At 41.5% G+C, this 16,966-nt stretch overlaps 1 protein-coding gene across 3 annotated transcripts in view; it reads left to right on the forward strand.

Annotated features, from left to right (window-relative positions):
* SLC9A7 (solute carrier family 9 member A7) overlaps positions 1-16,966 on the forward strand; it is a 55,391-nt gene that overhangs the window by 14,997 nt on the left and 23,428 nt on the right. For all 3 annotated transcript variants that reach the window (XM_033147504.1, XM_033147505.1, XM_033147506.1), the window contains 8 exons: positions 5,525-5,724; positions 6,663-6,740; positions 9,858-9,934; positions 10,340-10,452; positions 13,942-14,047; positions 14,294-14,435; positions 15,172-15,277; positions 16,801-16,889. In XM_033147504.1, the coding sequence (XP_033003395.1) occupies positions 5,525-5,724; positions 6,663-6,740; positions 9,858-9,934; positions 10,340-10,452; positions 13,942-14,047; positions 14,294-14,435; positions 15,172-15,277; positions 16,801-16,889 (911 nt within the window). The remainder of the gene's footprint in view (positions 1-5,524; positions 5,725-6,662; positions 6,741-9,857; positions 9,935-10,339; positions 10,453-13,941; positions 14,048-14,293; positions 14,436-15,171; positions 15,278-16,800; positions 16,890-16,966) is intronic.

Raw genomic sequence — 16,966 nt, forward strand, 5'->3', positions numbered from 1 at the left:
TTACTTGGGAGGGTGGTGGTCTGTGGGGGAGCCTGCTGTTTCAGTCAAAAGGTTCTAGAGGCTTTTCATGTGCCGAAGTTTAAAGCTTGGAGATAAAGCAGAATCCTTATCTCTAGCAAACAGCTTTCCCCGAATCACTGCAGCTCTGAAGACCTGAAGACCAGGAAAGTGTAATTTCTTCTTTTCTCCCACCATTGCTGCCACTAAGTCTCTCTCGTGAAGTTCCAATTGTGTTTTAACTCCCTATTAAAAGACATTGCTTCTATTTTCCTCGGGCTAGGTTTTTTTTTTTTTTGCTTCACATTCATCTTTTTCTTTTTCTTTTCTACAATGATAGGTTGAAAAATGACTACATGTTGCAAAGGAGAAATGGCACAAGGCCATTGTAGTGGATGGCTTGGACCAGGGAGACCTGGGTTCAAATATATGCTCAGCTTTGAAACTTTCTGGTTGAACTTTGGTCGGTCACCACCTCACCTACATAACAAGGTTCTTGTAATTAGACATGTGGACAGGGAGCTATGTAAATTTCCCCAAGCTCCATGGAAGACCTCTGATCAATTCAAAGATTCGTGAAATGGCACCAGCACTAGTAAACATACCCATTTGTATGTCATGTGAATTGAACTTCTGCCCACCCACAGGCGTATGGATACTGCCAATGGTGTAGTACTAATGATTCCCTGCTTCAGGGGTAGCCAAATGTGTTGCCATTTGGATGTTGTTGAACTCTCAGTACCCTAGTCAGCACAGCCAATGGTCAGAGATGAGGGAAGTTGTAGTCTACTGCCATTTGGAGAGAACCGAAGTCCCATCTAAGTACTTTATTGAAGTTGAGAAATAGGTAACAGCTCTTCGGACGTTTACCAATGAACATCAACTTATTGTGCTGAACACCTCAAGAAGACGTTGAGATGGTCAGTGGGAATCTACAGGTGGTTATGGGGAACCTGCTGTTTTTATGTAATAGGACTTTTGCCTATTGCTAAAGTCCTTTTGTCTTCCATACTAGTGGAAGAAAAGTGTGATACCACAAGACACTATTTGCCCCACAAACCTAAACCGATGACTACAACAGCTTCTTTTACCCAAGGAATTTGTAGTCCTGTGAGATGAGAGCTTGACAGTTCTTGGTTATTGCATTTCACATAGCCCAGTGGTTGAGCATCTGCTTTGCCTGCAGAAGGTCCCAGGTTGGTTCAATCCCTGGCATCTCCAGGTAGGACTGGGAGAGACACCTATCGAAAACCCTGCCGGGAGCCATTGCTGGTTAGTAGAGACAATACTGAGCTGAATGGACCAGTGGGGCTGACACAGTATAAGGCAGCTTCTTAGGTAGGTAACTTTGGAGGAAGCCATGATTTATTGTGCAGATGCTCTGTTAGTCACAATCCTTTGCTTCTTTTTGAATGGAACAAGAGTCCTTTGTTCATTCTCACCCGTGTACTTAAACGATTTTGCAAACAGGGGACATAAGACTGTTTGATTAATCACTTGCATGTTTCACTATCCAGCTGTCCTTGTCTCTTTCTCCTTTCTCCTCCTCTCCCCATTTGAAAATGTGTGTGGGTACAGTGAAGGCCTGCTAAACAGGTGAGTCATGAACTTGAACAAACCAGCTGTGTTGTATGAAGGAGGAAGAAACAAAATTTCCTCTCAGTGAATTATCTTTGCAGCTGGCTGACATGGCCAAGGATTCTGGCACGGCCAACCACAAATATTTTTAAAATAGGCACCAGCCTGTGCATTGTGGGATGGGTTTAGAAGCAAAACACGTTGTTGCACTTCCATGTGACATCTGTTTTTTGTCTCTGCACCTGTGCTTCAAGCATACTTAATCTTGGTAATAGTAAGGACTAGAACTTAGAAATGTAAGAAATTACTTAGAATAGTAAGAAATGGAAGTGCCTAATCACCTCATCTGTCTCCTGAGAAATCTCTATGTGGGACAAGAAGCTTCTGCACATCTGGGGGTTGCGTGCGCTCCGGAAACACTTCCGGGTTGCGGGCATTTGCAACTCGAACGTCTGCAACACGGGGGGTACGTAACCCGGGGTTCCACTGTAGTAATGTATGGAAGTGAGAGCTGGACCATAAAGAAGGCTGATCGCCGAAGAATTGATGCTTTTGAATTATGGTGCTGGAGGACACTCTTGAGAGTCCCATGGACTGCAAGAAGGTCAAACCTATCCATTCTTAAAGAAATCAGGCCTGAGTGCTCACTGGAAGGACAGATCCTGAAGTTGAGGCTCCAGTAGTTTGGCTACCTCATGAGAAGAGAAGACTCCCTGGAAAAGACCCTGATATTGGGAAAGATGGAGGGCACAAGGAGAAGGGGACGACAGAGGATGAGATGGTTGGACAGTGTTCTCGAAGCTACCAACATGAGTCTGACCAAACTGCGGGAGGCAGTGGAAGACAGGAGTGCCTGGCGTGCTCTGGTCCATGGGGTCACAAAGAGTCGGACACGACTGAACGACTAAACAACAACAAGAACAGTATTTCTCACACTGCTGAGATGCTTGTTTTCAACATACTAGCGATGTTTCTAGAGCCACAAGCAACCCCCAAACTTGAAATCATACATCCGTGGCTCAGGATCCCTTTTGAAAGTATAACCTGTGTTCCAGCTTAGTGTCTGTATAAGCTATTACCTAATTATTAGACTGTGTGCTTGATTATTTTTAGAGGCAGAGCTTTCCTGGATTTATGCTTCCTGTTAATTTGTGTCAGGAGTTTAGCTAGAAAGTGGAGCAAGATTGCACAACACTTGCCTTCAGCAATCCTTAATTTAGCCGCAATGTGCATTGGATTTGATTATGATTATGATTATTATTTGTGTGTGGCATTTTGGTTTTTGCTACCGGTATGTATCCAGAATTAATTTTTTAAGTTGCAGGGAAGATGCATGCCCTTTTCAGTAGGCCTTTGAATCTTTTGTGTGTGTGTGTATCTTGTTAGGCTTCTTAGGTAAAGGTAAAGGGACTCCTGACCGTTAGATCCAGTCATGAACATCTCTGGGGTTGTGGCACTCATCTCGCTTTACTGGCCAAGGGAGCCAGCGTACAGCTTCCGGGTCATGTGGTCAGCATGACTAAGCCGCTTCTGGCGAACCAGAGCAATGCACGGAAACGCTGTTTACCTTCCTGCTGGAGTGGTACCTATTTATCTACTTGCACTTTGACGTGGTTTCGAACTACTAGGTTGGGAGGAGCAGGGACCGAGCAACAGGAGCTCACCCCATCGCGGGGATTTGAACCACCAACCTTCTGATCAGCAAGCCCTAGCCTCTGTGGTTTAGACCACAGCGCCACCCGCATCCTTGTTAGGCTTCTTACTTCTTGGTTATTTGTAATGTGTCATGTAACACATGCTCTAGATGCTAAATTTTCTGGGGCGAGAGGGCCTGCCGTCTCAAGAGTCAACATTAACATGCAAATACAGTGAGGTTGTTTACTGTCTGATCAGAGCATGTACATCATGCTCAGAATAACAAAATCCATTGTAGGCACTTTGAAAATAGTCAAAGTTTAAGAAATGGGCATGGATGTACTTGTGAAGTTTCTATTTGTGTGTAACTGTATTGTGTAGCAAGTACAAACACACCAGACCATGCATTCATTTGTATTTTAACAAAATAAAAAATAAAACAAATTCCTTCCAGTAGCACCTTAGAGACCAAGTTGGTCTCTAAGGTGCTACTGGAAGGATTTTGTTTTTATTTTTTATTTTGTTTTGACTATGGCAGACCAACACTGCTACCTACCTGTATTTGTATTTTAGTTCTCTCACCCCAAGTTGGCAAGACTTGTCTGACAGCAGCAAAAAAACAACAACAAAAAAACCCCGAGCTTCTGGTGTCTTCAGCCCAGTCCTGAGGAATATTCTGCCAGTAGAAGTTCAGCAGGCGCCTTCTGCTTTAACCTTGAAACGTTCACTGAAAACTTTCCCTTTGTTGTTGGAGATACCTTATCAAAGGGTAAATCCATTAGCCCAAGGAGGCAGAACACACCCAACTCTTGGTTAGTACTGAATCCTGCTCTGTTTGCAAGTAGTTCTTTACAACTGAGATGGAGTAAGTTTGAGGCTGGTCTGGTGGCATGTTGGGTCAATGGCTATTGGAGTAGGTGGATGAGTAAGAGAAGCTTAGGAAAATCAAACAACCCTACTTCTCAAAAAATGTGTTTTTAATAGCTAGTTGTGGTGTATAGACTGTGCGGCCAGTGAGTCACTCTTCCATAAGTCAGATTATCCTATGTTTTTTGGGGTGTTTATTCAGTAACACAAAATAAGAGAGCTGGTGATCATGTTTCAGAGTTGCTGGGACTTATTACTTCTTGATGTTCTGATTTTTTTTAATGTGCTATGTTCCTCCTATGCTCTTCCTATCTTCATCGATTTGCACCTGTGATACCTTTAGCAGATGGCTCATTTTTCTTAAGGTATCTTTTAGTGAAATAAATAAGAGGCCCATACTTATATTTAGGCTTGCTTTTGTTGCATTATATACCCTTTTTTGTGGGGTAGGCAATCTTACTTGATGGCTAGCTTCATTTTATTATATTTCATTGTTTTGATGCCATAAATAGTCTGGGAGCACCCAAGGCTGCAGCATATCTGAAATTAAGCAGGTATGGTCCTGTTGGGACCCCTGGATGAGAGACCTCACCTCAGGAGACGTGTGTGTGTGTGTGTGTGTGTGTGAGAGAGAGAGAGAGAGAGAGAGAGAGAGAAACAGCTTTGTGAATGTGTGTCATTGTACCTTCCAAACAGCTATTTAAATCAGGCAGTAGAGGATGAGACTCTTAATCTCAGGGTCGTGAGTTCAGGCCCCACGTTGGGCAAGAGATTCTTGCATTGCAGGGGGTTGGACTGGACTGCCCTCATGGTCCCTTCCAGCTCTACAATTCTTCTAAATGTTAGGTGGGCAGAGGTGGGTTTGGGCTCCACTGATAGATTGTTCAGTAGGTAACTGGTTCTGACTTCTAAGCTGCCACTTTGCATCTGACTCCCATTGATGGATTCCAGTGGTTCTAGTAAAAATCAAAGTAGGTCCTATAAGCCTGAGGTGTTCTCAGTGCTTTTGTTGTCATAGTACTCACCAATGTGAAGCACCATCACCTCTTTTTCTTCTTCTTTTAACTGCCATTGGCAGCCATTTTGTGCTGCCACCCGCAGCAGATATGAGTTACAGCACCTCATTATTTTTAACCAAACAACAACAACAACAACAACAAAACATCAGTACAGAGAATACTTCGCTAGTTGGGCCCCAGGTCTGATGCAATATAAAAATCCCTTTAGAAGAACAATGTGCTCAATTGCCTGCTTCTTTTTCTTTGTGCATGTTTAATATAAAAGCTAAGTGTTCTTACAGTGTGCCAAGCACACATTGTACCTTTGCATTAGCTACGTAATCAGTCATGTGTCCATCTTTGAAAAACATGGTCAGTTCTAAAATCAACAACAACCTGTTTATGCCTGATAGGATATAAAACTCAAGACATAACATCTTCTCTTTCAGGGCTCATTGTTGGAGTGATCTTGAGATACGGCATACCTCCCACCAGTGGTCACGATAAACCTTTAAGCTGTTCCCAGGAGGACCGGGCTTACACAACTTTGTTGGTCAATATCAGCGGGAAATTCTTTGAATACACCTTAAAAGGAGAAATAAGTCCTGGAAAAATACACAATGTGGAACAGAATGACATGTTGCGAAAAGTGAGAGCTACCTTTTTGTTAACTGTGGCTGTTTATGAGTGCATTTATTTTTTGTGCTGGCCTGTTTTCGCAAGTCTCTTTCAGATCTCAGTATGTGTGATAATATGTGATGTTTTCATTGTAAGGCTCTGTACTTTGCAGTGTTGTTCAGATGTGGTGAGGAGATCCATTCATCTGGATTCTCTTACCCTTAGCATTTAAGAACTTTATGCTTACTGGTTCCTCTAAGACAATTTTGGTAGTTCTGGAAAACATCAAACCATTGGCATTAGACTGTCCAGAATAGTCATTTCTCATTCTTCCTCACCCTGGTCCTGTAAAGTAGGTTGCTGGTCTCTGCAGTGTGGAACAGAATGCCTTGTTGCTCAAGGTTACTTACTCAGTTCAATTCCTTAGAACCTAGATTTTCTTCTTTTTTTGTTCAGCCTGCTGATTTTAAAGCAGCCCTTCACATCCTTAGGTCCCTCAAAACTTGCCACATCCCCAACTAGCATGTCTTATTATGACCAGGGATGGTTGGAGTTGTAGTCTGATAACATCCAAGGACCTAAGGTTGGGAAAGACTGCTTTGAAGGTCTGTGAAGGGCAACCAAGCTAGTATCTTTGCCTCTTCTGGAACACCTATATGACCACGTTATAATGTGCCAAATGTGGTTAGAAAACAAACAAACAAACAAATGTCATGAGAGTGATGGTTGTCTGAATGAACCCTAGACCGTGGAACACTTAAAAAGGAAAAAAAAAACCCTCTCTGCAGGAAACTGAGCATGTTCATAGCTTATTGGAATGAACCTGTGTTCCCTGATCTCTAGAAAATGATTGGTTTAATATAATGGAGAGAGATCAGCATAGGAAATTGTAGGCAGACTGCAGATGTTTTGAGGATAGCCACCTGGAAACATTGTCTTACAGCTGTTTTTTCTGTGTTCTCTTTAAAGGTAACATTTGATCCAGAAGTGTTTTTCAACATCCTCCTGCCTCCCATTATTTTCCATGCTGGCTATAGCTTGAAAAAGGTAAGCCTGAAACATTTTCTGAACAATATGCTGTGCCGGTGTGGATTTTGGTCCCGAGAGTAGAATACTCAGCTGTTAAAATCTGCCGTATTTTGAGGCAGAGTTATCTAACTCTTACTGGCTTGAATCCAGTCGACCATTCGAGCAAGACCATTCCGCAGCTGCAGATCTATTCTTCCTCCACAAATACTGAACTGTAGATTTTTTATTGTGTGCTATGGGTTGTTTCTATAGGTCCCCCCAAGATTTGTGAAGTTTGTTGGGTTGCATGGAGGAAGGCTGCTTGCAGGGAGCCTTTGTTCTTTATGCCACGTAGTTTGCATAATACTCCCTGTTCAGCCTTTGACATAGAGGCCTTCTCTAATTGATAGGCCTATAGGGTTGTGCACCAAAAAATGCACCAGACAGACCTATCTGGGGATGATATTACATAGATGAGGGGCCACTATTAAAGACACTTTCTCTTGCTGCCACACACTATGAGAAGGGCCCCTGTCAATGACATCAGGGCATGGGTTGGTATCCCAAACCATGTCAGTAAATTATACACACAACCCAGATGGATACAACCTGATCTTCCAACAATCCACATACTCCTATGATCTTTGTTTTCCCCTTAAGAAATAACATGAGCGGATGGGACTCATTAACCTGGGAAGGTAGCCCATCCAAGAGAAGGAAAACTCTGGTCCTAAACCTCTGATGCCTTGTGGGATACCTTTGGGAGAACAAGATGCTAAGGAGTAAACCCTACACAAATCCAGAGTGGAGTTCCTAAGATGGATGGATGGCGCCTTGTATGCCTCCTTCCAGCAACCCCTGCAGTGCCAAATGTATCGCTCTGATTTCCTTTGGACCACATCAGAGAAGCCAAGAGGGGGGGGGTCTTGTTGTCTGGGCAGCCCAGGACCTCCATACACACTTCTCAGGCTTGCCCCCCCAGGGAGGTCACTTCTGTGCTGCTAATGCAGTGGTTTGACTTCACCCCTGGAGGCACACTCCATTGTCTCTTTGAGCCAACCATCTGTGTTCAGGTAAGCAAGCTTCTCAAGCATTTATGGTACTGTAAAATAGATGGACTAAGTTGCTGATTGTTTTGAGAGCTCACTATAGTTAATGGTTGCTGAAGCCTTAATGGCTGCATTTAGTTCATTTTGGAAATTGGCTGTGGGCGACACATTACAAGCCAAGCAGAGTGTGAGAGGTGTTGAAGGAATAGGTTTCTTGTTCTGTTGCACCAAGGCATTCTTACGGATTTGCTCTGGTGAATTTGGGTCAGGTAGACCTTCATTCAAATCGCCTTCTGCTCAGTTGAGTAAATTACAGCAATTATATCTTATGCTGAATGGGGCTAACTGCCTCCCATGTCCAAGGTATATGTCTATGTTGCTTTTTGGAAGCCCAGCATTGAGTCTCCTTAACGTCCTTTCTGATGGAACCATTTCTAAACAAAGTTATTTCCTCTAGTCAGTTTCATAGCATGGATCTCACTTTCACACACTTGCTCTCAACCAAAACATTTTTTAAGGAATTCTCAGTCTGTAGTTAGCAGAAACTATGCTCCCTGGAGTACATGCCACATCTTCTTCTGCTCAGAAGGCTTAGAGGGACTTGGATGATGTCCTCAAAAACTGCTGCCTTTTGTTATGGATTGTTTATTATCCACTGAAACGCACACATGAAAACGCAACCTTCTTGCTCCTTTTATTTATTTGACTGTGATTCTTTGCATTGCTTATGCTTATTGACTTCTTGGTTAAATAAACCTGTGAGTTCTGAGCTGGAGGGAGTCGTGATTAATCTTGCCCTTATTAACCTCTGCCCTCTTAACTAAGTTCCTGAGAGGTAATGTGCTACCCTCCAGGCTCATTGGGTGATTAGAAATGGGAATCTGGCAGAGTTTCACTGGTGGGTACCCCAATTAAATCTTTTTCTCATGAACCCACATACTTAAAAACCAAACGTGCTGATTAGCCTAGGGGATGGTGACAGCTACTCTATTGTGTTTGTCCAACTTGGTGAAGTAATAGGCCTGATCCGCAGTAGGTGCTCCATGTGGGCTTTAACCATCAACCCACTGGGTGTTGCCTAGGTTATTAGCTGAGGGTGTGTTGCAGCAACCTCTAATCACATAGGGGCTGCCCTTTCCAAGTTGAGCTGCGGGTGCCCCTCTTTCCCTGCGAGAGCTAAGGAACCTGTAAAGTGTTTCTTGGAACGCTAGGAGAGAAGAATTAAGCTTTCTCTAAGAGTGATCTCTTGCGGAGGAAGCTTCTCAAAGCACTGCTTAGGCTAGATGGATCCTGTCTGGAGAGTTGTCGGACGGAGCAACGGAGAAGTTCTCCACCAAACTTCTTCCTGCTCTTATTCAAGTCCAAGGCATTTAAATAAAGCCCCACCCTTTGTAAATCCACACTGTTCAGAATGGCACAGCTTCCCGACTTGGCTTGTCTCTTCCACACCTCTATCTGGGGTTCTGTGCATGATTCCCTAAGGCACTGGGGGTTTTGAGCCTTTATTCGATGCTCAGCCTGATCCATTTATACCAGGCAGCCCCAAAGTACATGGAATCAAAATATAACTCGGACCAGACTAATAACAATCTCCCCAATATTTATTTATTAAAAAATTATGCCACTTGCTATTACAGAAAATCTCTTAAGCTGCTTACAATAAAAACACAACATTCAGTAAATTTTCCTAAAAATGGGAATGAAAAACAAAATGCAGCTGTATCTCATAAATAAAATTATAGAGTACAGGAAAGAAAATTTGTTAAGAGGCGTTTAAGGATTGTTATTGACTTTGACCAAAGGAGAGCGTTCCATAGAGTGGGTGCTATTACCAAGAAGGCCCACTTCCTCATTGTCACCAAGTAACAAACTGCTTGTTGTGGAACAATGAGCGGAGTCTCCTCAGAAGGTCTTAAAAGATCAGCTTAGTTTTTTTTAACTGTTACCTATATTTCAGAAGGATCACACAGTAAAGTTGAAATTATTCTGTTCTCAGAATAGAATGTGACTTAACTAGAGCACTGAGAGTGTTGCATTCTTTGGAGTTATAGAAGCATTGCTCCTTCTATATGGCTGTGTGTGCCTAACCCATTTTTTCCCTCCACAGAGGCATTTCTTCAGAAACTTGGGGTCTATTCTAGTTTATGCTTTCCTAGGAACTGCAGTCTCTTGTTTCATCATTGGGTAAGTTGAGTTTTGAGATCCCGTTTAGTCTCGTAGCATATAATTTTGACATCTCTTATCACCCATTGTTGTGCCTCAGCTCGTCCCACAACATCAATGAGAATATGCTGGACGCATACAGATGCTGTAATCTCTTACCTCTCAAGTAATCATTCATATGCTGGGTTGCGTGTTTGTCATCAGTAATAAAGTCAATTCAAAGAGAAACTAATGCAATGTCTTTTTAAACTGATTTTAATATTTTATTCTAAAATTTGTCATAACCCACCCTGAGATGTCATGATGAAGGGCAGGTAATTTTAAAAAATGAAAAATAAAAATATTCTGCATTTTTATAAATAAATATAATCCAGAAACAATCTGGTTTAAACGCTTCACTGAATTCTTCTTTCTTTTTCCTCCCAGGAATCTTATGTATGGTGTTGTAAAACTAATGAAGCTGGTGGGGCAGCTCTCTGATACGTTTTACTACACAGATTGTCTCCTTTTTGGAGCCATTATATCGGCTACTGATCCAGGTATAGACTTCAGCTTTAAAAATCATTGGGGTTTTTTTATGACACCTTTTTTTTCTTTTTTGCTGTTGTTGTTTATAGGATGAGAAGAAATAGTGTCGGGAAATTATGTCTTATCTTTCCCGTGTCACAGAAATGTCTTTCCCCCTTCTATAAGGCGTAAGAATTGGAAGATTGAAGTATAAACTCATTACAAAAAATCTATAGGAGAAGCGGTGTTCCTCATACATTGAAGTGTGGTTGATGGCATATATATATATATTTAATGCAGTATAAATTTCCTTCCTGGGAGCCTTAAAGTGGGGTAAGATGGCTAAGAAAAATGCATGAAAGGAGAAAAATGCACAAGGAGTATTGCAGTGTGGCTGTCTGCCAAAAACAGTCCTGCAGAGGTAGTGATACAAGCATTTCCTTATCTCTTCCCACCCATACTTTGTATAGACCTGGGTGGAGGGGGAGCTCTTCTGTATCCCGAACAATGTGGGAATCTGCTTGTATGGATTCTTTCCACGCTGTCAGACAAGCAGGAGGAGACCCACGCAGGAGGAGCCAGTGGCATTCATGACCCTTTGTGGAAACTGAGGCAATTTATAAATAACCTCATCATGGCCTCCTCTGACACTTGTTCTGGGGCTTCTTATGGGCTGCAGGGACAGGATTGGAGGGGGAAAAAATAAGCAGCAACATTATCTTCCGCCCTGATATTTGTCCCAATATTCCAGGGTGCATTGTGCATCTAATTTTGCCTGTTGCAATGCCTGCATTCCATTCTAAGACAAATTGCAGACTTTGGGGGGAGAGGGCAATGCCATCTTGCCTTCTTTCCCCCTCCCCCCCCCCCCATTACCATCACCCCCTACTATGCCATTTGGTTTAACACAGAACTTTGTGAAGAATTCTGGAGAACTCAAAAAGTTTGTTCATGGCTTTTTGGTTGGTCCTAATAAGGCCTTAGCGTAGCTTTTGGGGTGTCCCGTCCCCCCTCTGCAATGAAACAACATGGCTATGCACATTTTAAATCTGGAGCAGAGGAGAGGTGCACTATTGCGGAGGCAATACCCCCTTGTGGCAACACTAAGTGTTTACCATGTACTGTACATCTGGTAATGCCAGATGTCTCCACATGAGGTTGTTTGCTGACTAATTGTTCCCCGTGTGAGAACTGACAAGGTACTGAGTTGCCTTGTGATAACCTGAGCACATGCAAAATGAATGTAGGAACTGGGCCTTGGATAAATGTTTAGGAGACCCAGTACTTTTGTGTGTGTGACTGTACTCATGAGTAGTGATTTTAAATTCTCGAGAATAATCTTTTGGAGAATATTCTCGATTATTGAGGTGTGTACATTTAAAGCAGCTTGTGGAGAATATTCTCCGGAGAATTTTCTAGCAGAGAATTTTCTTGCAGAGAATATTCTGTTCCTAAAAATTTATTGAGGTTTAACAACAATACCAAATACAAAATACACTACAACAAAGAAAAAAAACACTACAACAAAAACTACAAAACTACAAAAAATACAAAAATCATATTCTGAGAGGAGCACTGTATAAGGTATGGAAAAAATATGAAAGATACGCGGAAATGCAAACACCATGGTGGGTATCCCCGATAGAAGCCATCGCTAGGAAAAGATTAAATATAAATAAAATTTGGCCGACATATAGACAGTTAATAGAAAATCAGGAAGGTAAATACAAATTAAAATCATATGAGGAACTAAGAGAGTACGGAATTGACAGATGGCAGTATATACAATTGAACAGTATGCTTACGGTAGACATAAAGAAAGGTTTTTCAAAGGAAACTTCCAAATTTGAAAGTGTAGTGATCAAAAATAACAAAAAAGTACTTTCGGGCGCATATAATTTGTTACTGGAGTGGGATTTAATGGGAGAAGAGGTTAAAGAGGCAATGCTAAGATGGTCCAAAGATCTGGGATATGCAATAAATTTGGAACAATGGGAGAAACTGTGGGGAAAGGATATTAGATTTACGGCTTCATACAATATTAAAGAAAATTTTTTTAAGATGCACTACAGATGGTATTTGACCCCCGTGAAACTCGCAAGTATTTACAAATTGAAGTCCAACCTGTGCTGGAGATGTGGGAAAGAGGTGGGGACGCTACTACATATGTGGTGGCAATGTGAGAATATAAAAACCTTTTGGGTGATGGTACATACTGAAATAACAAAAATGATGCAAAAAACAATGGTAAAGAAACCAGAGGTTTATCTGCTAGGTTTATTAGACGACCAAATACCAAAAGGAAAGGAAAGTGTCTTCCTGTATGCTAGCACCGCCGCCAGGATGGTGATCGCAGCAAAATGGAAGACAGAACAGGTACCAACAAAGAATGAGTGGTTAAGTAAGCTAAATGAGTATTTACTAATGGCAAAGTTAACAGCAGCAATAAGAAACCAAACACACCAAAAGTTGAAAGAACAATGGAAATGCTATGAAGAGTATATGGAAAAATACTGCTCAAAGAAAGAAGTGCTAATATGCTTGGAATAAATAGGTATGAAGGAATTCTAGGATTAACAAATTAATCGAAAGATTTAATAAAAGAAGTATAGAACAATTTAGTAATTATGAATGTACAAATAAGGTATAAACAAGTAATTAGGAATGTACAAATAAGATGTATATAGCTCTAAGGAAGTCGATAGAGTGCTGGAGGGAAGTCAGAGGGATATGGGGGGGTGGGGAGGGTGGGAATAACGGGAATGGGATGAGATCAACGATGTTGTATGGTACTATGGAAATGTGTAAGATGTAATGTGTGTTCTCTTTTAATCAATAAAGTTATATTAACAAAAAAAAAAAAAACAAACAAACAAACACTTATTCAACTATTCTTATCTTATTCCTAACATTGTTTTTGGGACCTCCTCACATCCTCTCTTCCGCGTACATTTCTAATTATCTTTAGTAACTTTATAACATTATCAAATCTTCCTTCTCAACTAATCTTAATCTTTATAAACCTTAAACATCATTTACCTATAATCTTAAATCCTAATAAAAATCAACATAACACACCTCCACCTACTTCTTATATCCTATCTTAATATAACTTCTGGCATTACTGTAGCCTTAAATGTCCTCTGATTTCAATTTCAAATGTGTATCTTTTCACGTCGTTTCAAATATTCTTTAAATTTCTTCCAATCTTCATATACCGTTTGAGTACTATCACCTCCTTTTCTGCTGCCCATAGCAGCCATTTTATGCTGACACTCGCAGCATCTACAGCAAGATAAAAATACTGGGACCTCTTTTTTTTAAAAAAACTAAAAAGTACTGATTAGACCTTTCACCAGCTGCCAACCTGTATTAAACACCTTTGGTTTCATGGTTGTGTTACAGCTTGATAATATTCGGTGCATAGGAAGTCGACAGAGAACTGTTTCTTTCCTGCTCAAAATCACATATACAATAAGACCAATTTTTAGTGCCTTGTTCTTCCCTTTTCCCAATTGTAGTCACTGTGCTGGCAATTTTTAACGAACTTCATGCTGATGTTGACCTCTATGCACTGCTGTTTGGAGAGAGCGTTCTGAATGATGCCGTTGCTATTGTACTATCCTCGTAAGTATATATAAAAAAGAGTTTTGATGTGTTATGTGAAGGACCATTAATAGAAAATGAACCAATTCCTGGTAGTCTTTTAAATCGGATTTGGAAAGACTGCTGTTTTTGCATTTGCCTTGAGATCATTTGCATGTGGTTGGGATGATAGATGGGAAAGATGCAGCTCCTAAGAGAACTAAAGGAGGAAGAATTATGTGAGATAAATATTTTGCTCATTGCTGCTTCTTGTCCCCTCCGTTGCAGTTCTATTGTAGCGTATCAGCCCACAGGAGGAAACATCCATGCTTTTGATGCAGCTGCCTTTTTTAAATCTGTTGGCGTTTTCCTTGGAATCTTTAGCGGCTCGTTCATGATGGGAGTAGTGACAGGAGTTGTGACAGCTCTGATATCCTTTTTCTGTCTAATGCTCCCAGTTTTTTAGTTTTTTTGCAAATGCCCACTCACTTTTGACTTCATTCCCTGGTGAAAACAGCATTTCCTCTTATCTGCTACAATCGTCGGGTCTTCTGCCTGTAGAATCATAAGAGGGCGTCGTGCCATTAAAAGAAAACCACCGTACTGGAAAACTGCACTGAAATATAGATAACTTTGTTTTACAGGTAGATCAGTTTGGAGGTAGTCAGTTGCAGGCGAAGTCCCCCAAAGAATGCTGGAATAGGGATGCAGAAAGGCAAGCAGGCATACTGGGAAGTGAGACAGCCGTGAGATCAGAAGCCAGAAAGGTTGACAAGCAGAGACTCCCTAGAGGGAGACAAGGAAGCCAAATGTATGTGATCAGAATTTGGCTGCTGCCTAGATCAGGTGTGGGGAACCATTGGCCTTCCATATTTTGCAGAACTACAACTTGCAGGAGCCCCAGCAAGCACAGCCTGGGGCCAGGGATGATATGAGTTGTAGAGCCAAAGGTTCCTTACGCCTGGCTTAGGTGAATACCCAGCTCTGACATTATAAGCATTTATAACTTGGCCAGGTCAGGTAGAACCTGTGGTCTGCATTTGGAGCCACAGTACCATCATGTGAGTACTGACTCCTCACATTCAACCCTTTGGGAGGAGTTCTAATAGCTGCAGAAAATATCTAATGCTGTTGGTTTTTTTGTGATTCCTTAACACAATAATCACGTAACAAAGTTCACAAAACTGCATTGCTTCCCCTTACTGGAGACTGCACTCTTTTTTCTGATGTCTTGGAGTACGTTCTTGCTGGCTGAAGCTTGTGGCTTTACAGGTAAGATGCTTTGATATATTAACAGGCTCTGGAATGAATATATTTTGTGCTTATACAGTGATTGGTATTATTATTATTGGGAACATATAATGGGTACTCGTGTTGTCACCTTTCAAATTACACTTGTGCTGATGTTAAGAAGTTGCATAATATGCATAATATGAATGCATAATATGAATTTGATTTCTGGCGTAATCTACTTGGCAAAATGTAATATGGAAACGAGTGATGAACATACGATAGACAGTTCTGTATCTTTTGGCCCTTGAAACTAGATTGCCTTCACATTGTAGATGTCCTGACATATATTTCCTTGTAGATGTTGTGCGTTTTTACTGGACATAAAACTCCCTTTAATGGCTGGAGCTGTTACATGTCCTCTTTATAGATCTTTTTTCACAAATAGCTTTTCTAATGTATTTTGCAATGTGAAGACTTCATTGCTGCAATGTCAACAGGTGACTGGGTGGTTGGAGTGCTCTTTTTTTTTTAATAAAGGATTTTTATAGATCTACACCACGTTTGGATCCGGTGGATTTTTGACCTTGTGGTATGGCATCAGGACCTGCTCTTCAGTCTGCTTTTGACAGCCCCCCTCAGTTTAAAAAAGGATTGCAATGTAGTATGGAGCCAGGGGCCTGCTTTTCGCAAAACACTGGGTGGCAAAGAGCAATACCATGCCTTTTTGGATTCCCAGCTGTAGATTTTATTCTCATTGCCTTTATAGCAGAGATTCACAACACATGAATCTTAAGAGGAGCCAAGGGAATTGATGCCTTGTGTTCATTGTTGCTGAAAGGAGCAGAAAACAGACTTGTGTTTTCATAGAATTGTAGATTTGGAAGGGACCCTGTGGATTATCTAGTCCAACCCCTGCAATGCAGGAATATGCAGCAGTCCCATATGGGGATCGAACCTGCAACCTTGGCATTCTCCGCACTATGCTCTAACCAACCGAGCCATCCAGGTTTTACTCGCATTTCTCCAATATAAATACTGGTAGCTCATTTGCTGGCCATCCAGTTCTTGGCCAGTGCTGATAAAGTTCACACAAAGCCCTTGCATGCCAAGCACATTTTGGGTTGATCTCTCCATATAAACATGCCCGAGAGAGATTCTTTTAATCTTGCAAACCCTTAAGAAATAAGAGGCGCAACCCTGGGATTTGTTCCTGGCAGCAAGACTGAATCATGGAGTATATGCCTGCCTGCCTGCCTTTGGAGAGTGCAGAATGATTTTCCCCACCTAAAAGTTAATAGAACCTGGTCCCTGCACCCATTATGGGAATTATGGGACTACCTTTCCAGTACAGATGGCAAAGCATTGATGCAGAATTAAGCCCGGTTACTTCTCATTGGAACACAGGGCAGGCTCACTGGAAAAGATAACCCACAAAGATAGCAAGTATTTATCGGTATGTAATGCTTCAGGATTTAAAGAAGATTGATATGAATACTAAGCCAGAAAAGAGATGATGTCTGCATTTAACCTAATACTTCTTGGTGTTCTGTTTCTCTTGGCAGGCGTGGTATCTGTCCTGTTCTGTGGAATCACACAAGCTCACTACACGTACAATAATCTGTCTGTTGAATCAAGAAGCCGAACCAAGCAGGTGAAAGAATGTCTTCTTAGTTTTGCTTTCTTAAAATAAGGCTGCTGATACCTGGTAGAAATGGTTAATCTCACAGT

This window comes from Lacerta agilis, chromosome 4, assembly GCF_009819535.1.
Source record: "Lacerta agilis isolate rLacAgi1 chromosome 4, rLacAgi1.pri, whole genome shotgun sequence".
NCBI classification, from domain to species: Eukaryota; Metazoa; Chordata; class Lepidosauria; order Squamata; family Lacertidae; genus Lacerta; species Lacerta agilis.